Source organism: Convolutriloba macropyga, chromosome 10 (assembly GCF_964194025.1).
Source record: "Convolutriloba macropyga chromosome 10, txConMacr16.3, whole genome shotgun sequence".
NCBI lineage: Eukaryota > Metazoa > Xenacoelomorpha > Acoela > Convolutidae > Convolutriloba > Convolutriloba macropyga.
Genome location: NC_134477.1, coordinates 31,268,124 through 31,291,870, shown reverse-complemented (window position 1 = coordinate 31,291,870; position 23,747 = coordinate 31,268,124). Strand labels below are relative to the sequence as shown.

At 38.1% G+C, this 23,747-nt stretch overlaps 1 protein-coding gene across 1 annotated transcript; it reads right to left on the bottom strand.

Annotated features, from left to right (window-relative positions):
- Window positions 1-678: 678 nt before the first annotated feature.
- Window positions 679-23,115, bottom strand: LOC142348441 (chymotrypsinogen B-like). The gene is made up of 4 exons (XM_075399798.1): window positions 22,728-23,115; window positions 10,298-10,397; window positions 1,946-2,003; window positions 679-1,371 (listed from the first exon to the last, which is right to left on the bottom strand). Exons 1-4 carry the CDS (start codon window positions 22,996-22,998, stop codon window positions 877-879), a joined length of 924 nt encoding a protein of 307 aa, XP_075255913.1. The 5' UTR covers window positions 22,999-23,115; the 3' UTR covers window positions 679-876.
- Between the last annotated feature and the right edge of the window lie 632 nt (window positions 23,116-23,747).

Below are 23,747 nucleotides of genomic sequence, written 5' to 3'. Positions count from 1 at the left end.
TTTTGAAAAAATGGACCTGTTTTTGTTGTACATTTTCTCCACCAATATTGGTCCAAACAAGTTCATATGTAGCCTATTTTAAAGCTCATCTGATGTACTTTTCAGAAAAGTAATTTATATTTGCGTTGTGTCCTTTTGGTTAGAGCAATCTGACTGCAAACGTCCCTGAATGAGTATACTCTAGAGACTTATAAAACTGCAGTTGTTCTTGTGGCCTAACAGGCTAGCAGTTACCTTAAAACATACGTATTTGGAAAGGTAGTGAACCTGTAGTTGTATGCAAAGCAAGAAAACCGTTTAAAATTTGCTATTGTACAAATGCGGGCGTTAAAGTTTTTTGAGCCACCAAAACGCACGGGCAATTAGCATTAAAATCTGAGACTATTTTAAAATTATGCGAATTTTGTTGTTCTGATTTGATATTCTGTTTTCTCATGCTCAAAAACCCTTAACCCCAAATCGGTCTAGTATTGCTGGAGATTACACTCGAACACGAAAATTGTGCAAACATGTGATCTGAAAGTATAACTCGATTTATTTTGGAATCTGGATCAAAACAAAAATTAGGACTACCGTTAACTCGGTTATATTTTTTAAATCCCCTATTAGAGGGGTTTACAAAACATATTTGATCTCATTATTTGTCTGAGCGCCCTTATGAATCCAAATAGCGCGACAAAAAATTATGGCTCGACCATGTGTTCAACGTCTGGCAGGGTACAACCCGTAGCCAGCCAATAAATTTCGAATTGTAATTCCGCCACCTAATTTCGGGTCGAGTTCGGATGCTATATCGCAACATCTTAACAACACATATAATTATCTTATAAATAGATATAAAGAACCCCTGGTGCCTTGAAAACAAACTGTTTTTGCTCAGTTGTTTGCAATAGTTTGTATAATCCAGTCCTGAAAATGAACAACACTTGCAAAGTAACTTCCACCATTACAAATTTGTCGCTGATGCTCATCTACATTATAACTGCTCAGGTTCCGGAAAAAACTTGCCACGCCATATACACAAACAGCGTTATATTCTTCACACTCTTCAACCAGGTATAGAGGTCCACCAATGTCATAATGGCAAATGTTGGTCCAACCATGCGATAGAGATGTCTCAACACAAACATTATCTTCTCGGCATAATTCAATGCCGAAAGCTTGAGAAACTGATGCGAATCGGCTCTCGTATAGATAGATTTCCCTGGGCACTTTAAGTCGGTTTATTGTAGCCGAGGGATTTTGAGTGTAGTCATGTAGGCCAAAACCAGCAAATCCAAAAAGTCGTCGACCAAGTCTGACGATGTCTGGCGAAGACCGGCATATAGGCAGAATTCGCTCGCCCGCTTTTGCTGGAATCAAGGCTGGCAACTTAGAAAAATTGCCAGTTATTTATCCCTTCATGGTTTACTCAATAATGAGATCGACGAAAATCGAACTATTTTTTATAGTAAGTGTCTGCTACATTACTATTTTCACGTATCTTAGCGGAATTTTTTTTTCACATTGAAGTGTGACTCACAGCTACTACTGAGATGACTAAGTTCCGTTACTAAGAGATGAATAAGTTTTTTTTTCACTGAAGTCAGATTTTTTGAACGTCTTCAACATATACCGGATAAATCTGAGCTCTATTGCGTCCGATAAGCCAGGCCGAGGTTTTTTTCAGGAAATAATTAATAAAAATGCACTTACAGCCGTTACCTTTGAAAAAATGAGAAAGTGTTGATTTTATGTAAGAAATGTATTGAGAAATCAACGCAAAGATTCTTTAATTGAAAAAATTCATTTTCAGCGGCTGTCAGCACTTTTTGTACATTTTTTGGCTAATCTTTGGCCTGAAATATCACACGTGGCACTGAATTTTGTGTAAAGGAATTTCATCACCATCTCATTAGTTAGACGAATTTGCTCATTATCCTGATTTTTGTTACAAACTGGCAACCTCTCTCTGAAATTTCAGCAAAGCGATGTCATTTCTCGGTTCTACTCCTGCCTGGTAACTAAAACAAATGACACAAATATCTGCACTCCTCAACTCAAAATAAGATTGGGTTTCGAACAGAGGGCCCAGACCCAACAGATCAAAACTTGTACATGAGATAGCCACTACCTTGACCAGACCAACAGATTAAAAAGCGCGGGACGTACCAGAGTGTCCGAAAAGAAGCAGGCAAATAAACCAAGATTATGCATACTCCAGTCTTAAAGGGACAAAGTTTTGGCGCGGACTAGAGGGAGCGTTCAAAGAGTCGGACTTTACTCAAAGTTGGACCAGGCTGATATACACAACCAGCTATCTGTCCAGACTATGAGATCATTTGCATCGGAGCTCCTTATCTGCCACTCAACTTCGTAGGGTTTATACCTGTCTTTGGTTGGCAAACGCACCCTGGGTGCAAAGATGTATAAATGATTGATATTGTATATTGTATGTTGGCACATGAAATTCTTACCCATGATACGCTGAAAAGTTTATCAAAAAATTGGAATTGTTTTACAGGTTTAGCAAAGACGCAGATCTAAAATTTCTTCTTCCAATAAATTTTTCACTTCTATTGAAGTAAATGATGAATAGTTTGGGCGTTCCGACCGTTCAGGGTTTTATAGTTAACCGCATTAGAATAGTATCCCCAGTTTAGAGTCAGATTAAGAGAACTGTTTTTTTTTGAAAAAAATTTCCCTACACTGGTTCAAATAAAACCTGCTTTTAAGTGAAAACTGAAAAATAAGAACCGTACAGATCCAATGTAATAAAAGGTGATGACTAAAACTCGCCAAAAGCGCAGATGTTGAAAAGTAAATGTAGAAATGTGAAAAAGGAAGTTAGAATCATAGTAAAAAACTTCTCATTTCCGCATTAGGTAGAAAGATAGTAACTGAATTACTATATTGATACGATTTTAAACTGAACTAAATCTTGACTTTCAGCAACAATTGAGGAGGATGATGATTGCTACGACAAATAACCACGTGCTTCAAACCAAATCTTCATAATTTCAAACTATATTATCAAAATCCCTTGGTGTTTTTAGCTTAAGTTTTTTGAGCATAAAGCATTACAAACAATTCAAGCTAAATATTAATTCAATGGTGCGTCGCAACATTTGGTCCGCCAAAAAATAGGTTAAGTTTCAAAAACTCAAAGCATTATGCAACAAAGCATTCCCTCTCTCCAAATTTTTGTCAAAATCTAAAAGCGGAAACTTAAAGGCAAAAATTCAAAAGCGGACCCCCCACGAGACAACAACCCCCCCCCCCAAAAAAAGTTATACAAGATGATTAACTTGCATAACTAGGTTGATTAACCTGAACCTCAGACCCGGTATGGTTGTGTAGTGGGAGAACTACATACGAAAAAGCATCAAAAGCTTTTTGTTGAAACTTTGTGGAAAACAATTTTTCTCTCTCAGTTCTCTCAGAGAACTCAATTTTTAGCTTAGTTACTCCCCCGAAGTATTTAAGATAAGTTCGCGCGCTTCAAGTGGCCGCACAATTTGCAGGGGGATATTTGAAACACAAAAAATTTACATGTTTTCTTTAATTTAATTTGTCCTAGTTTACAATTTAAATCAAAGAACACGAAAAAGACCAAAGACAAAGAAAAGGACAAAAACTCAAGGACAACGAAAATGACAAAAGACAAAGACCAGAAATCGAAAACAGAGACCGAAGTTACATTACAACCTTCAACAGATCAAACACTCGAATCAACTTATTCATTTTGGAAATGCAAAGGCAGTCTCGGAGATCACACCGAAGCGTCGCCACAAGATCAAACGATGAAGCAGAAATGATAATGAGAGAAGAACCGCTAACAACAGAAGCAGACATCAACCGATTGAATCAATTTTCAACGCTTCTTGCACGAAAGCAAAGTTATCTAGTCAACGGGAATGGGCAAGTGCAGCAAAATTGACACAACCTGATGCACTTCATAATGACATTGTTGAGTCCGAAGAACTCGACGACAAACTGTCCCGGAACAATGACGTAATGGAGCGCTTCACTAAATGCTTTAAACGTTCTTCTGCTGGGGAAACATGAACTGCTTTGAGCTGAATGTTATAAGAAATTTCAATGTTGTCAACAAACATCAAATTGTCAAAACTTAACATGCCAGTTTTCTTGGAAAAATACATAGAGTGGACATCATTCTATAATTTGTTCAAAGGCGCATTTCTTGACAACATTGCTATTCAACGTAGCCGGAAGCTATAATACCTTTTGACTTCGCTATCGAGATCTTAGTCAATAGATACGAAAGGATGGATTATCATTCGAACGCATCGTCAGTCAATTGTTTCCTGTCATTCTTTGACAAAGGACAACGCTAAAAACTTGAGAACATTGATTGAAGCGATGGATGAACATAAATTTGCTTTGCAGAAACTAGGGAAACCGGTGAAAAGCCAGATAATTTGTTCCGTCTATTTGATCACTGCAAAGCTGCCAGCAGAAACAAAACAACACTGGGAGCTATCATCCAAGGGCAAGAATCCTCAAAAATATGCAGAACTTCGATTGTTCTTGAAGAAAGGGGCTGAAGCGTAGGAAGCAAGAACAGCACATGGAAACAGTACTACTAAACCACAGCAAAATACAACCTTGAGTCATCTCATACTCATTTGGCGAAATTGGAACGAAAATATGAGTGCTGTGAAGTAACCACAAAATTTGCGGTTGTGGAAAATGTAATAGTTGTGGTAAGAAAGTATCAGTGAAGGCACGGGCTGATAATTTTGGTAAAACTTTGTTTTATTGTTTGCAACCTGGGCATAGGTCAGAAGATTGTGAAGGGTCCGAATGCAAGCAGTGTGGTAATATGGTGGAAAACAAGATACTCTTTTGAATCAGGCAATCAATCAAAACGTAACCATTATAGCTGTCCATTATGAACATTTCATGATCGGTAACCACAGGTTAAAAGAACCAAACTTCGGATTAATCTGTAGGCGTTCAATGTTTGGTTGCATTGTAATTGGAAAGGAACAAACTGAAACAATTCCTTCAAAAGTTTCGCAGACCTTCTTTGTTCAATCAGGACTGGACAATTTACATTGTTTCTTGGAAATAGATAAAGCACCAAAAACAAAACGTAGGACCAGCTAGAAGAAAGATTGTGATCAACATTATTTATCACCACTGAGTCTTTAACGATTCAAGTACGACACTCAAAAGAAAGTTGTTTCTGACGGATCTGCAAAAATAACAACGGGTGGGTCTTTGAATGAGAGACTGATGGTTGGACCGAAAATTCAAAAAGACTTTTTCAGAGTTTTGATTCAATTCCACTTACTTCAGTTTGTACTATCAGCCGATTATGCAAAGATATATTGTCAAGTAGAAGTGGACAAAGACGACAAAGATTATCAACGTTTTCTTTGGAAAGACCCAGTTCAGAAACAATAGAGATGTACCAAACTTCAAATTAATCTCTAGGCTTTCAATGTTTGGTTGCGTTGTAAATGGAAAGGAACAAACCGAAACAATTCCTTCAAAATTTTCGCAGACCTTCTTTGTTCAATCAAGAGTGGACAATTTACATTGTTTCTGGGAAATAGATGAAGCTCCAACAGCAAAATTTAGGACCAGCCAGCACAAGCATTGTGATGAACATACAGTTAAGTAACAGTATTGCGTCTTCATCGTATCATTCGATTCGACCTCTGCACGTTCTTGCTCAAGAAACCTCAGATGATAACCTTTGCTTTTCTATGATCACTGAAATGTATGTGAACGAATTACACAAAGGTACCACCGACTTGCCAGAAGCAGAAAAATTGCAGAACGCTTTCATCGAAATTCTTGCTACTGCAGTTTTGACATAAGGAAATGGGCTTCCAGTGACTCAAAATCAGTTTGAAGACCAGCTGGAAACCTAGAAAAAATTGAAGATGAAATGGTAATCAGAAGTGATGGTTACAATATCAAGACACCGGGCGTAAAATGGACACCAAGCCCTGATCAAATTAAACTTGCAGTTAAACTTGATAAGCAGAGGCTAAAAACCAAAAGACAGATTCTGTCAGAGGTTTCAGGCCTTTTCGGCCTAATGGGCTGGCTTTCACTAACCACCATCCAACACAAACTATTTGTCCAGTTATTGTGGATGGATAATCTTAGCTGTGATCAAATTCTTTTAGATGCAAATCTTCAGCAAAACAGGTGATTTCGCATTCAACTTGAAAACTTGGAAAATATCATCTTAAAACGGAAGATTTCAATGCCGGTTTCAGAATCAGACTATCAACTACACATCTTTTGCGATACATCATTAACTACTTCTTCTGCTGTTATCTTCTTCAGACAGAAGTTTGTAAGTTCTACGAACCGCGTAGCTATAATACAAGAATTTATTGTGGCCACTGATGTGAAAATATGCTCATACGGAAAAAAAATCTGCAGACTCTGCTTCACGAGGGATGGCAGCTGCTAATTGTCGAAGCGTAAACTGTGGTGGGATGGACCGGAATGGTTGAAACAGTTGGAAAGTTATTGGTCCTCGCTTAGTTTTTGTCTACCTATACAATGGAAGCAGAGGCTGAAGCCAACAAGCAAACTACTAACTTGACAGTGTTTTCGTCAAAAAATGCAGAACAAGATTCTGATAATGATGAACCAAACTTCTTCAAACATAGTGTGACAAGAATTTTCGCTTATGTTCTGAAGTTCGTTCGTGGTATGAGGATTAGTTTTTGAAGTGCTACAGAAAAACAACTCAAGGCCACCACGAAAAGACAGTATAGTTACGTTTCTTCAATCCTACCAGCAGAAAAGAAGCCAAATCAAATCATTACAGCGTCAACCAATCCACATGAGGCTTTGTTGCAAGGAAAGAAAAATACGAAGGCCTAATAGTTTTAAATAGCTTTATATCACAATTTTTTTTTCCAATTGACATCTTAGGAGATCAAAACCGACACGATAGCATTCAAATCACCAGCACAGACAGTCGTCACGAACAGGGAGGTATTCGTTGGCATAGCATAGACGAATCAAGGGATTCAAGAGAATTTGGTGGTATAGGTTGGTCCAAGGTGCCTGGTTGCTTCGTCAGTGCCGGGGACACACATAGAACTGGGAACTCAGAGTTCAAATATAACTTGGGAGACACTGGACTTCATTCCAAAGTCAGCACAGGATTATCAATCCACTCATCACGTGGTGACCAAAACTGTAGGGCCGGGGGCGCAAGTTTTGCATCGGTCGCCGGATCAAGAAAGAAACGGTAAAATTGACTGATCAGATTAATGGTATTGGCAGGGCCGGGGGTCAGGTTTTGCTTTCAACGCTGGGGGAGAGGATAAAACTGTGATCTCAATGAAGCCAAATCATTCTGTCGGTGGTATTGTTGGAGCCGGGGGAACAGGTCTTGCATTTATCGCCGGGGACGAGGTTCAAACGCTAAAATCAATTGATTTTGATTATGGTATTGGTAGGGCCGGGGACCCAGGTTTTGCAAACAGCACTGCGCGGGGATAAGAAAAGCAGTTCAACCATTCCCATCAATGCTATTGGTTTGGATAGTCATAGGGACACATGCAGAACTGATGTGGCAGTTTATTCCCGTAGCAATATTGGGCAATTCGTCAGCTCGGATATAAATTAATTTTTTAGCGCGGCAGAAAATTGTAGTGCCGAGTACCAGATACATGTAGAGGTAATTCAATAAAAAAACTAGATACCAACATGCGAGGGAGGAGGTAAAGCCAAGGGTCCTGGTCCAAGTAATGGTAACTTAAAAAAAAAACTGAAAACCGTCGGATGAGGAAAGAGGGAGAGGTAGGATTAGTGGCCCGGGTACAAGAGATTTAGGAAATCGATTTGATAGCACAGGCAGAGTGGTACTGCGTGCCCAGGTTTAGGTATGTTGGGACAGATAAAGGGCAGCATTGTACCGAGTTCACCCAGTGCCGGCAAGGCAGAATTCACATATGAGAGTCAGTCGCAGAAAATTGCATTAAGGAAGCTCTTAAGAAAAAATAAACCTCTACAACTTTTTGCCATTCTTTGACAACGAGAAAAATGTTATTCGAGTTGGAGGACGTTTGGCGAATTCACCCTATACTATTGACAAAAAATTGCCATTTCTCAATCTAAAGAAGTCACCCAGTACAGAATTGTTGATTCAAGAAGCACACAAGGAAAATTTTCACGAAGGTCCCTAAATAACACTATCACTATAAATTCTTTGGTGCCCGATATGGACTCCTGGAGGCCTTTCTGTTGTTAAAGGTGTTCAACGTAAGTGCAAGTCATGCATTCCCTTTGAAACCAGATTGCTGCAGCAACAGATGGGAGACTCTCCGCGGGAAAGTTTACTGCCATCATTCACATTTAGTCATTCCAGATTAGACTATTTTGGACCCTATTACATCAAAGGTGCATTGCGGCAAATTTCATTAAAGTAGCATTTTTCATTTGCTTCAGCACTAAAGCAGTTCACATGGAGCCAGTGATGTCCTTAACAAAGGAAGATTGTCTCGCAACACTGAAACGATTCACAGCTTGTGGGGTTATGCCATAGGAAATATATGATGATAATTCAACAAAATTCATTGGAACCAAGGGCGATCTTGAATTAGACAAGCCTTAGCAACAAATAAATTTCAGCATCTTATCTTTGTGTTTAGCTGCAAAAATAATTTTACTTGGTTGACAATTCCTCTTAGGGCTCCAAAGATTGAAGGACTTTGGGAAGCAGCAGTCAAGTCAATGAAGCGTCATAGGTATCGCTGCCCTGGAAGAAACACGCTGACATTGGGTAATATCGCGATACTGTTGACCCAGGTAGAAGCCATCCTGAACTCAAGACCTATTACATCAGATTTATATTATGCGAATGACGCTTTAGCCCTCCTACCAGGACATTTTCTTTTAGGAAGACCAATTACAACAATGCCAGAACCAACAACAGTTACAGTAAAAGAAACAACAACACTTACTCGACAGATGGAGAAGATGGACAACCTCATCAGAGATTTCTGAAAAAACTGTCTACTGATCATATAACTACACTGCAGAAGAGAAAGATGTGGCAGAATGGACAACAAAACATCGAACTAGACGGCATAGATATCGTGACAAAGGACAACACAGCATCAATGACATCGCTTTTTGGTCGAAAAACGAAGATGTTTGATGGAAATGACAAAATCGTTCGAGTCGTTCAACTTCAAACAGCCAATGGATTTTTCGTACGACCCGTTAGCAAACTCGTTTTTACTGATGAAGGTAGAAATCGGCATGTCGCAAACCAGACTCAGAAGAGACGACGAAGAAGAGGATTGACAAAAACAAAAATGTCAATGGCTTGACAAAAACATACAATGTGAATGATTAAACAAACTTTATTGAAACAAAGAGACTATTTAGTTGAACACGTTCAAGGACGATGAAATGTTACGATTTTAAACTGAACCAAACTTTGAATTTCTGCAGTAGCCGAAGAAGATGATGATTGCAACGACAAATAACCATGTGCTTGAAAACAAATTTTCGTAATTTTGAACGATGTTATCTAAATCACTTGAAAAAAGATTTTGATGTGGAATGTAGAATGTGAAAAACCATTTTAGAATCATATTAAAAATTTTTTGAATTCAGCAGTAGGTAGAGAGATATTAACTGAGGTACTATATCAACAAGGCTTCTGACGAAAGTAAATTTTCGATTTATCATTTTATGATAGCTTTTCAATGGAACAATTACCAAACTTGAGTTAAATTTGATCGTTTTTCAATCGACTATAGTTGTAAGTTAGAAAGAGAGTGGGGAAGTTGAAAAAGTATAATTTTCAGTTTCTATTACAAGTTATCTTTATCCAAAAATTCATCCATGCAGTTCCGTTTCCCAAGTAATGGTTGAAGAAAATAAAATTATCGAAATCAGGTTTTAATGAAAATCAAGGTAACCTAACTTTCCTTTGGAACTTTAAAAAATATATTAGGCCTGGCAAGTTCTGAAAAAAATCACGACCTTTTCCATTCAAAATTTGAGTTGTTTGTATTGCGTTCTAGTGATATGACAAATTTTTAATAGCAGGAGATTCAAACAAACCTCTACGAAGTACTACGAAAAACAAGGAGAATTGATTGAATTTTTTCTTTAGCTCATATATAAAACTGATTGAACAAATATGAATTTTTAGTTTCAACTGTGTTGTTGAACAATGATGGGAACTCAGTTGATTAAATCATTCTTGATACAAATCTACCATAGTTTCACAATTTGTAAATATATTTTTGTTAGAAATATTGGCATAACCAACGTCAATGGAACACAATGTACTGACCTGGGATGTGTAATAATTTTTCCAATCTCCCTTTGGTAAATGATTCCTCTCTTACTGCTAGTTACTCTGAAATGCCCGAATTCCAGATAGAAACCCGTCGCTAAAAAACAAACAGTTCAAATTTGTGTCAAAAACTATACTTGAGAAATTAAATACGTAAACGACGCAAAATTAGTTATGATTTAGTTAGCAGTTAGTTAACATGTGGCGACCTCACAAAGAAAATCAGAAAATTGTCTAGTGGACTTCAAATACCATTCCCAAGAAATATCTCATTATCTCTTCACAAAACTACTTTTAAAAATTCACCTGAATGTATTGGTCATCAGCTGCATACTGCACGTTTTAATCACTACAAATCACTATTAACCCGCCGCAGAGAACGGTATCACTGTTGCAATTCTTGGACCACAGGGTCCGAAATCAAGCTGAAGATTCCGACTGAGTTTAAGCTCTTAATGTCTTAGTTTGTGACAATGCCTTCGAATAAAGTTAGAAGTAAACAGGAAGGCCCTGGTTGGTTACATTAAGTATGAGATAGTTTTCCTGCTGTTGTTTCTTTACCTCAAAAATGTGATCAACTTAGTGATTTTCTCCTGCACTGTGCAAGTACATCGAGACATATGTGTTCTTTCGCTAAAGATGCCACGTTAACGTGCTTAGTGTTATTGTTATCTTACTGCACGGAAGTATTATGACAACGCTATTTCTAATGTACAAGAAAAGGAAAAACAGCAAAAAAGCATAAAGCTTAATTAATAAAAAAAAAACCAAAAAACACGCATGTATACATCTAAAAGCTTTGTTATAGATATATAAATGCAAGAGTTTAATTTGATCTTGCCCGTAACATGAGTCGATCTCCATCAACATAATATTCGGAAGACCAGCTCTTATATGGACGTTACAGCACAAGGCTAGTACACTTTATCAACGCACGCCATTTGACGACGGCACAGAGCCAATAATACCAGGAGCCGGTTTTGACGGATATCCGGAAAGGCAAAATGACCATTTTTACTAGGGCAGCACTTTAAAGAAGCGTAATCAAATGAAAGCTGGCGTGGACGCTTAAGCTGTAAAGTTGTAAGGTCAAAGATGAGAATTCTCAACTTTGACCTTACAACTTTTTTGAGCACAGCAGACCCACGAACCCTGCCAGCTGTGTCTTTAATATTTTATTGACATTTCATAAAACTAATACTTTAAGACGATCTCTGAACAATTGGACTGGATATCTTAGAAGTCTGATTTTCATGAATGTCGAAGCTCAGAAATTTCTCGACAGTAGGAGCTTTCTCGGTTGATTAGAAAACGTAAGCCTCTTCAAGCCCAGAAGCATCCTATACGTATCGTCTATCATCGAGTACAACAGTGACCCGAAAATATATTTTTGCTAGCTGTCACGAATTCGAGACAATTCTTTGTTTGCAGCAAAACAATTGGAGATTAGTTAGGTAACGTGCATTGACACATCAAATTTTTGTACAGTAATATCTGGACTTCACGGAGCAGGGCACTGGTAACGAAAATAATTTCCAGCATTATCAACGCCTTCCTTTCACGTTTCATGCATTCTCCGCAAATTATCCTTCCCTAGACCAGACCTAGAGTTATGAAAAGACCCAAATAGTCTAGTTTCTAATGGGGGGGGGGGGGGGGGGGGTCAATATTGACCAAAATTACACAGTCAAGCATCGTATTAGTTAAGGTCAGGTAAAAGTCTTTTCATGGACCGAGAAAAAGTCTTTTCATGAGAATCTTTGTCTTTGGGTGTTCTTTCTATCCTTGCTCGCAAGAAACCAATTACAAAAAACAATAAACATTTTATGCCATTTTATTTATCTAAATCTTACTGATCTTCAAAACTGTTCATCATCACAAATAAATCGAGATTTCCTTGAAATTTTATTGGACGAAGCATTGAGCTGATTGCGTTGAATGGTACTTAATTGGCTCTTTCAGTTTGAGACGCCGTGTAAACAATTATCCGAGTTTTTTTCGGAATTTTGTTTGTTATACAAGTCTGAGTCTTCGGAATGTTTTGTATATTTCCAAACTGATACCATTGTTGTTGTCAACTTGGAAAAAAATTGTTCATCTTGATGTTATCTTTAGCCATGATTGCTAACTTTAATGTTCCTAACCATTTCGCCCATTCTGTGTGCAAATCTGCTCCTGACTCCCAATACGTCAATATCCCAAGAAGTGATTTGATAGCTGACTGTGCCATATTAATCAGAATGTTATAGCTCCGCTATAATCGATGCGACACGTAATTCGGAAGCAACTGGTTATAAAATTCAAGTAATAGTATTACTACTACTAAAAACAATACTATTGGTATGAACAACAATAATGTTGATAATAAAATAATGTGAATAAAAAGAAAATACTAACAATAACAAAAATAATACTAAAATTACTGCAACTACTACTACTACTACTACTACTACTACTACTACTACTACTACTACTACTACTACTACTACGGCCGACTTGAAATTGGGGTAAGCGATCCGCGGATTACAGTTTTGTTCGGAGATTTCTCATTTCTGTTCCCAGAGCTCAAATAAAGCTTGTTTTTATTAGCCAAGATGTTAATCTAGCCAAAAATGAAAATGGCCCTATTTGAAAAGCATTTCTTTGGTTTTTATTAGGTTTCAAAAATTAAAATAATTTTTGAAAAAACTGCACTTTTCTCTCAATTTTACATATAAAAGTTACTTTTTCTCATCGTAGATTGATAGTCACGCTTAGGATCTTTCCAGAACAATTTTTTAAATCATTCTAGCTCTCTTATTTGTTGTTTTGTTGACCGAGCGGAGTAGTGTGACATCCGCGGCCAAACAGTAAGGGAAATTGAAAACTCTGTTTTTTCATCAAAAATTAATTTTTTTGATTTTTTCTTTCAGTTTCGGTGCGGTATGACTAAGTTCTGGCATTTTTGTTCTTGTAGTGCAGTTGCGTTTAGTGCCTGGAAACGACCTAATTTTTAGGTCATGAAATGAAAGTGACCCAAACGAGTGACCACTGAACTGCAAGAAAAGTGGAATGAGGCGAAAACTCAAAAATGAGTCCTGGAGTCTGAAACTTTGCATGACGACTAAAAATAGTCATACAAGTCAGGTAACATTTTGCTGGATTCTAACAGCTATTAAAAACAGCGAAAAAAAGGTTTTTAAAAATCTCGACTTGAATTTGGGTACGAATTTTTTATAATTTTTGGCCAGATGCGAATATCTGGAAGACGGTTGATTTTAATGAGCTCAGCAAAGTATTTATGGAACTTCAAATTCAGAATGATATCCGAGTTTAGGGGGGGGGCGATTTTTCGATTCAAATAGCATAAGAAGAAATGAAAAACTATTTCGAACACCAGAAGCAATTTCCGACGAGACTCAGCAAAAATAAGGCCATTCAAAATTTATGCTACTGAGGATTATGCTTCAAAATGTTTTGAAATACACATGTTAAGAGTCAGCGATCTCGCTATTTTCAGCTCCCAATTCTAAAAATAGAGTTCCAAAATTAATGTCAAACTCTTGCCAAGCAGCAGAAAATTATTAAATTTGATAGGTCGTTTTTGCAACTTTTTATTTTCTTTTTAATGTTTTCAGTTTGCTTGTCGGGTCACCAAGCTTACCGAAAATAATTTTTTAAATACAACTTTTTACTGGAAAAACTGTTTTGTTGTTGTTTTAAGTTGATTTTGATTTTTTGTGAAAAACTTGAATTTGGGTACATCGCAGTTTGTTGAAGTCAAATTGAAAAAGATGAGATCCATTCAAAGAGAACAACATAAACAAAAATGATCATTTCCATGCAAGAAAGTTTTTCACTACTTTTGCGATATAGTTGTTTTCCTCCAGTTTTTTTTTTGAAGCAGAAAAAATAATAACTTTGAAAAAAATGGAAGCAAAAAAACCTGAAACAAAAAAATAAGAGTTCAAGGTAAAGAAAAACGAATTAGAGAACGGTTTCTGATGTCATTTCTGAAATACTTGTTATTGTTGCAATTCAGTTTTATGCAGGAAAAAACACTTACATTGATGAAACTACACATATCTTAATAATACAAGGGGAAAAGTTTGAAAACCAAAAAACTAGAATTTGGGTTCGAAAAAAAAATGTCAAAGTGGCCCTATTGCTCTGGTCGCCAGGTTTTACTATTAAACATAAAAATAATTGTCATACCAATTCCTCGAACTCTTCATGGATGTTCGTACGGAAAAATCCAGCCTAATTTATTTAAAGACATTAAAACTTAGCCCAAAATTTTGGTATGAGTAGAGTGCTTTTGAGTGCTTTCAATTTTTTTCGAAGTCCATTGCCTGATTAGGGATCACGTACCGGGAAAAAAGTGGCCTAGAATAACGGATACATGTTTTTTTGCTACAGGGGTAAGGAAATGTGATTTCTACGGGACCAGAGCCTTCAAATCGAGACAATCCCCTATTATTTTTTCAAATTGATTTTTTTTTGCTTTAAGTCAAAGCCTTTGGCCCCTCCATTTCTTTCAATACACCTCCTCATCCACGAAATAAAAAACAATTCTGCTTGAGAACGGCTTGGAGAAGATGTGTATCACATCATTATAAAAATTAAGTGTTTTAGAGTTGCGAAATCCGGAGCTTTTAAATGTTTTTTTGCTGATTTCAATTTTCTCTAAGTCCATCGCCTGTTTAGGGGTTAATTACCGAAAACAAACATGGGCTTAAAATAACTGATATAAAATGGGATTTCTCGGGGGGGGGCAAAAAAATAGGGAATCATCCCGAGTTGAAGGCCAGAGCCCTCAAATCGAGATGATCCCCTATTTTTTTTTTCAAATTGATTTTTTTGCTTAATGTCAAAGTCTTTGACCGCTCGATTTTTTTCAAAACACCTCTTCACCGACAGGATAGTTAACAATTCTGCCTGTGCACGGCTTGGAGAAGATTGGTATCACAATATAATAAGACTTAAGTGTTTTAGAGTTGCAAAATCCGGAGCTTTCAAAATTTTTTTTGCGGATTTCAATTTCCTCTAATTCCATCGCCTGTTTAGGGGTTAATTACCGGAAACAAACATGGGCCTAAAATAACGGAAAAAAAAGGGTTGCTCGGGGGGGTCAAAAAAATAGGGGATCACCCCGAGTTGAAGGCCAGAGCCCTCAACTCGAGATGATCCCCTATTTTTTTTTCAAATTGATTTTTTTGCTTAATGTCAAAGTCTTTGACCGCTCGATTTTTTCAAAACACCTCCTCATCGACAGGATAGTTAACAATTCTGCCTGTGCACGGCTTGTAGAAGATTGGTATCACAATATAATAAGAATTAAGTGATTTAGAGTTGCGAAATCCGGAGCTTTCAAAAATTTTTTTGCAGATTTCAATTTTCTCTAAGTCCATCGCCTGTTTAGGGGTTAATTACCGGAAACAAACATGGGCTTAATATAACGGACGTAAAATGGTATTTATGGGGGGGATGCAAAAAAATAGGGGATCACCCCGAGTTGAAGGCCAGAGCCCTCAACTCGGGATGATCCCCTATTTTTTTTCAAATTGATTTTTTTGCTTGATGTCAAAGTCTTTGACCGCTTAATTTTTTTCAAAACACCTCCTCATCCACAGGTTAGTTAACAATTCTGCCTGTGAACGGCTTGGAGAAGATTGGTATCACAATATAATAAGAATTAAGTGTTTTAGAGTTGCGAAACCCGGAGCTTTTAAATATTTTTTTGCGGATTTCAGTTCTCTCTAATTCCATCGCCTGTTTAGGGGTTAATTACCGGAATCAAACATGGGCTTAATATAACGGACATAAAATGGTATTTATGGGGGGGTGCAAAAAAATAGGGGATCACCCCGAGTTGAAGGCCAGAGCCCTCAACTCGGGATGATCCCCTATTTTTTTTTTCAAATTGATTTTTTTGCTTGATGTCAAAGTCTTTGACCGCTTAATTTTTTTCAAAACACCTCCTCATCCACAGGTTAGTTAACAATTCTGCCTGTGAACGGCTTGGAGAAGATTGGTATCACAATATAATAAGAATTAAGTGTTTTAGAGTTGCGAAACCCGGAGCTTTTAAATATTTTTTTGCGGATTTCAGTTCTCTCTAATTCCATCGCCTGTTTAGGGGTTAATTGCCCGACACAAACATATGCCTAAAATAACGGACACAAAATGGGATTTCTCGGAGGGCCAAAAAATAGGAGATCATCCCGAGTTGAAGGCCAGAGCCCTCAACTCGAGATGATCCCCTACTCTTTTTTTTCAAATTGATTTTTTTGCCTAAAGTCAAAGTCTTTGGCCCCTCCATTTTTTTCAAAACCTCTCCTCATCCACAGGATAGTTAACAATTCTGCCTGTGAACGGCATGGAGAAGATTGGTATCACAATATAATAAGAATTAATTGTTTTAGAGTTGAGAAATCCGGAGCTTTCAATTTTTTTTTGCGTATTTCGGACTGAACATTCTTATGACATCGATGAGTAGCCATTTTGAATTAGTTCTTTAAACACTAAATCCACTCATCTATTTATTTGAAGAATTCTAGTTATGCAGATATGCAAAACCAGAGCAGTTGCTAGTTTTTCATCGTTTAGGCACGTTACGGGCCTCTTGCAGCGTCTACTGCAAGAACGTAAAATGTTGAACTCAGTTCGAGATAAGATAGGTCTTGGTCCTCAAGAGCTCATATGAATCTCAATTTGAAGCTCAGCACACCATCTGTTCAAAACTGGTTTTTGCAACATCCCTTGTAATAGTTGATCCATGCAGGAATTGATTTTAATCCAAAATAATAAAGTTGGAATATTCAAGTTGAAAATCGTAAATGGTCAGTTTTATTAGACTTTCTATGCTTTTAAAACAGCAGGACCACATTTTTACTGAATTTATCTTACAATTTAGAAAGAAAAGTTTAGTCGGCATCAAAACGTGATAATAAGGTCTCGAGAGACTTCCAGCAAGGTGTTTATTTTAGTTCAAATAAATTTTGTTTAATTAGTTGCTTCACTGTCTCCCGTCACTTTGAAATATAAATAGGGATAAAATAACGCACAAAACAACGTTCAATAGCATATGGAGCTAAAAAAAGCATACAAACGTGACAGAAGCTAAAATTGTACGTTTTGCGTAACGACAAGTTCAAGCTGAGACTTCAGCTCGAGATAATCTTCTAATTTCTTCAATTTGAGTTTTTTTGGTTAATTTTAAAGGCGTTTTACACTCAATTTTTTTTCAAAACAACTCCTATTCGACTCAATAGGTAACAGTTGCGACTTTGATCGAATTGCAGACAATTGTTAATATAATTCTTAGGTATATCATCAAAAAGTTTAGTAAAACTTACTTTCTGCTAAAGAAAAAATAGCAGATATCATTTTCCTCATTGTACATCACCTGACTGAATACGTGTGAATTTCAGCAATCGAACATTCGTTTTAAAAAGGCAAAATAAAAACTTTTCAGGGGGATCAAAAAATAGGGGATCTTCCCCAGCTGACAGCCCCACAGAATATTTGTCAAATAACAAAAATTTTAAAAAATACCAGATTTTAGTTTTTCAAAAATTTGAGAAAGATTTATGCCTTTTAATTAAATTTAAGTGTTTTAAGTAAAACTATTGTATTGGCCGCAACAAAAAATCAACCATACCCATTTTTTTGTCGAGTCATACTAGTCATATGAGTAGACATGAAAATGGGGATCGGTCCAAACTGTAATTTGGTCTCATTTTGAGAACTTGAAAATGGGCATCACAAAACTGGAATTCGGGTACGACGATTTTAACTCGAAAATGGGCACTTGAATATGGGTACTGAGATTCTGTAGCCAAACTTGAAAATGGGCCAAAAATGGACCATTTTCAAGTTAGGCTACAGCTACTACTACTACTACTACTACTACTACTACTACTACTACTACTACTACTACTACTACTGTTTGAACACTTAAACTCCATAAAAAAATAAAGGAACAATGACAATAAGTAGAAACAAGTTAAAAAAATGCGTATAAGTTTGAGCTTATTTGGGTTTTTTTAATCCAGGAAATGCTGTTCGACAAAACTGTTGAAGCGGGACTTAGACTCTTTTTTCGCTTTCTGTCGTAAGGTGATGTAGCTCATGTTGTTCCTTGAGCAATCTTCTTCAAGTTGATCCATCCACGTCTTGAGTTGACCCCCTGGAGCTCGTTTAGCATATCGGTTTTTTTCTGTCGGCTCCCAGGTGAAGGCTCGGAGCGCTAGACGATCGTCATTCATCCTCAGGATATGGCCAAACCATTTCAACCAATTAATCAGGATCATTTCAGAAAGTGTCGACATACGTGATCTCGCCAGTACTTCTTCATTTGTCACCCTCTCCAGATATGAAAAACATAGTATCCTTCGCAGACAACTGGTGTGAAAGCTCTCAAGTTTCCGTTGCGTTGATTTATTCATGGTCCACGTTTCAGAGCTATATCAGACCACTGATAACACGAGAGCTCTGTATAACTTGCATTTGAGGGGAATATTAAGTTGTTTGCTCTTCCAAAGCTTCTGAAAGCTCGCAAATCGCTGTCTCCCTTCCGCCAGCTTAGCACTGATTTCCTTTAGGTCACCATGTTGCAAGCTCACGAAAGAACCGAGATACTTGAAAGATTCTACATTTTCGAACTCCACTCCGTCTCGATCGTGGACATTGCAGGAGAAAATGCGAGATCTTCCAGCCTTTTCCCTGCCGCAGTGTCGTGACTCGTGAATTCGTCGGCCTTTCACAGTTGCGAATTTCTTAGTGCACTTCTGACAAGTGAGCCTTTTCTCTAGCCCAACAGACTTTGACGCGCTGTCTTCGACCCTCTTCGAATTCTTAGACTTGCAGAATCTGGCTTCATGCACTTTGCATCCTCTTGCAGTGTCGAAGCGACGTTTACAACCTGAACATACACAACTATCGTCATCAGAGACCGCAGGTGATCTGTTATTCGTCGTAGACACTAGATCAGCAACCACTGACCTCTCTTCGCTGCTAACTGTCACAAGCTCAGCCTCCGCTGAACTTTTCAGTCTCAGTTTCTCACCAGCTAGTGTCTCGAACCAGCCCGCATTCTTCTTCTTGCCCACCAGCACCTCTCTGCCAATGAGTAGTCGGGATTGGTTTTCGGCCTCAATGAGAGTCCCAAAACGGCCTTTGCGGTTTCCTGTAAGAATCTCCACGTTCCTTTGAGCAATGGGTACACTGGCTCCGGGTTCGCATTTAACATCCATATTCTTTGCCTTCCCAACATTGATCATTAGGCCAACAGCCTCGGCTAAAGATTCAATTCTATGTAGATTTTCTTGAACTTCGGAATCAGAGACGCCCAATAGGGCAACATCATCGGCGAAGTCAAGATCAGCAACACAGCGTCCAATGTCGATTCCTCCTTGAACTGAGTTAGCCAACACATAGTTTATCACAAGGCCAGACAACACATAGTTGTCTTTTGTCAGATCTTAACGCTTTTCGTACTTCTTTGCAGCAATTAGAGAACACTAGCAGCGCCTCTATGCGCTACTATGCTTCCTCAACTGTAACTCGGCCCTTTTCCTAATCATCGCCAGCGTTTCAACTGTAATCCAGGGTTTGTGCACACGCTTTTCGGGGATGAGTAGTTTTGTTGCCGCTGCATTAAGAGCCGTTCGAAAATTTGCCCAAGATTATTCTACGCCTTCAACAATATCGTTGTCATCAAGATAGCGTTTCACTTCTGCGCAGAAAGCTTCACGCTTGACTTCATCGCGCAACTTGGCATAGCAGACTTTCGGTTGACTGCGTGGCTTCTGTGCCACTAATTTGAATCGCACTTCAGCAATGACCATTTCGTGATCGGTGAGAGTGATCTTTCCCCTCCTTGTCCTTACGTTGTGCAAACAACTCCTGTGCCTCGAACCGAATAAGATATGATCTAACATCTTCTTTCGCATCTGTTGGTCAGGTGGGTTAAATGTATACCGGTGCACTAACCGGTGTCGAAACCAGGTTCCACCAATCAACAGGTCATGAGAGACACAAAAGGACAACAATTTTTCTGAGTTATCATTCTCCTCGCCCCATTCCAAAGGGACCTCGGCAAGGCACGTTGACATCAAATTGTTGACCAGGTTCCGCATTGAAGTCTCCGACGAGGCACACTCTCTCCCTTTGTTTGAAACTGGATACCAAGCTGCTCAACTGATTCGAAAATTGTCTTTCGCTAAGTCGTCAGCTTCATTTGTGGGCGCATAACACACAATCACAACAAGGTTAGCTCGTCTCTGAGCTGCAAACTTCACATAAGCCATTCGCTCACTTACAGCAACTTGCTCAATTTTGCTATGGGCAAGTCTTTTCGTCACTGCAATACCAACTCCTCCTTGTCTCTCTTCGGCAGTCGATAGCCAGGAGTTAGTGAGGAAGAGCTTGTGGTCGCCAAGATCTATTTCCTGCTCCTCCAGTCTCGTTTCCTGCACTCCCAGAACGTCCAACTTGTACTTCTTCAGGTCCATTTTCAGGCTTTCCAGTTAACTTGATTGAGCCAGTGTCCTGACATTGAGGGTTCCAATTCTGAGATTTCTATTCCACGGGAGATTCTTCGCACCCCTTACCCGGGACTCGGGGCCATTTGTGTTTGAACTCCGCGGGGAGGGGAGGTTGGATTTCCCCCTCACTACTACTACTACTACTACTACTACTACTACTACTACTACTACTCCTACTACTACTACTACTACTACTACTACTACTACTACTACTACTACTACTACTACTACTACTACTACTACTACTACTACTAATACTACTACTACTACTACTACTACTACTACTACTACTACTACTAATACTACTACTACTACTACTACTACTACTACTACTACTACTACTACTACTACTACTACTACTATTGTTGCACTACGAACACTCTGATGTGATTATGAAATGAAAGACAGGTCGCCATAATGATTTAGTAGATATAAAAAATAATTAATCTCAATTACAAAACAAGTATTTGACAATCACAGAGAGTATTTTAAAAGGACGGTACAAGAAACTCAAAGGAGATGAAAACTATTGACAATTATCCATCACCCAGCTTTAGGTGCGCGACCCTAGACCGCTCTGATCAGACCATTTCCCAGACTTTGCCGTCTTATCAGATCCACATAAACACGTCTCGCTCAATTGAAATCGGATAGAATCTGGCCAAAAATCATAACTTCTCGGCCCACATAAAACAGAGTTGATTCAAGTTTATACAGTTGTCGTATTTCAATTTTTACTTCTAGTGCCAATTAGAGAAAATGAACAAGCGGAGTCCGAATTGATAATAGGAACGGAATCGAAGCTCACGCCGTTAGAGTTAGATTGTACACCAAATTTTATAACCAGTTGCTTCCGGATTACGTGTCGCATCGATTAAATCGGAGCTATAACATTCTGTTTAATATGGCACAGTCAGCTATCAAATCACTTCTTGGGATATTGACGTATTGGGAGTCAGGAGCAGATTTGCAGACAGAATGGGCGAAATGGTTAGGAACGAACGTTAAAGTTAGCAATCATGGCTAAAGAATACATCAAGATGAACAAATTACTAAAATTAAACCCTGGATGAGCAGACAGTTTGCCCAACAGTAACAGCGTATGAGGACGCACGTGAAGGACAAACTTCTGACCAGAATAGAAAGGGAGAACAATGAAAAAAGAAGAGAAGAGTCGAAGAAAACGAATGCCTGGCAAATTGATAGAAAAGTCCCCATATGATAGACAGAATCCACTGGGATGAAGCAGAGCTTAAAGCGAAAAGCCTAATCTATCTCTCACCAGGAGCAGAAGCAACATGAAAATTTCATCAAAGATACGCATGTGATAACATGGGTGCTGGTCATTAATTGAATCTAGGAGCAAATTGCACGAATTTGCATTGTTTGATTGCCATCAAATAGATTGCAATGCTGGATTGCTGAAAATTTTTTTTGCCTGCGAAGTTTTTGCGTAAAACAGCACCCGCAATAGGTGCCAATTTATATTACTAGATTATCCTGCGATTATCCTGAATTTTTTGATAGGATTAACTATTTCGAGAAAGTTAACTACTCCTGATAAATTAACTCCTTTTTCATAAACTCGAGTTTTTTTTAAGATAGCAGTTATCGGTGCATTTTTTCATATCAGGTTTCAACAAATTTCAGATTTTTAACCGTTGCCCTCTTTATAGAGCCAGTGTTCTCTTACTGATACGCAAGTTATATTGAAAGACGTTTTATCAAAGAACTTTTATAACAGGTTATATATATTTTTGAGCAATTACAAATTTCTTGAAAAAAGTTAGATTGCTTTTACGTCGGCTCACTTATGTCCCATTAATTACCGGTCCCCAATTCAAACCTGATAGTTTTGAGCATTAGGTATGAACGATTTTTTTGTGTAAAGTACATACCATTTCTATCAGCTACACAATTAGCAGATGTTAGAGCCCAAACTGAAGTGATAATAGTCGCCCCACAAAAGTTGAAGTCATCATGATAAGTTTTCAATACAGATAGAAATGGCCTGCGTTTTGTTGGCATGCCATTTATAACTAAAAACAATGCCGACTTTTCTGTGGAAATTGTCTTCCAAATATTGAGTGGAGCAAAAATTTTATTGGAAACAGGAATTATTTGAGAGGATATAAAAAATGAGACCAGTAAAACCTCTGTAAAGACCATTATTTGAGCGTAAAAGAACAAAAACTGATAAAAACTAGAATTTACTTGTATGATTTGATTATTGAAATGCGGCGCTCTTGATCTGAATTAGAACGGCTATTGGAAAATAACATGTTGTTTGCTAATAGCAAATTATGGACCACCTATTGAAAATAAACAACTCAACCGAAGTTCATGTTTAGCAATTGCATTTTTTCTCGGGTTCATCAAATGTAGTTTACGCTAAGACCTAATTGAACTCATTATTGTTCTTGAAAAATTTCACTCGGTTTGAGAATGGTCGGTTCCATATGTACCAGGAGAGGCACGTGCTAAAAAACTAACTTTGAACACCAAGTCATAATGTTGATTTTATAGATGTAATTCAATGGTTAGGAAATGGATGACTTTTTCACGGTAGCAAAAGAAGATTTGTGAAGCAAATCTCACGAAAGTTTTAACTGTTGACAGGGAACAACAGTGGGCAAAGGGTAGCCCAGGCATATCGTGCCAAAGTAACTATAACTCAAGGGTATTTTTTGAAACACCACCAACACTGGCGTCAGTGAAGCAAGCTGATTAGTTTGCTTCTCTGACGTCCGGCCGCAGCACCACCAACACTACACATTCAAAATTAACTGAAGGCGGAACACCGCACAGTTTTTTTTCTGGTGACCCCCCCTAACCAAGCTCGAACGCGCAACCTCAAGGCAAAGGCAAAGACAAAGACCACGAATCATCCCCAAAGACCAAGACCCATCCCCCCACCG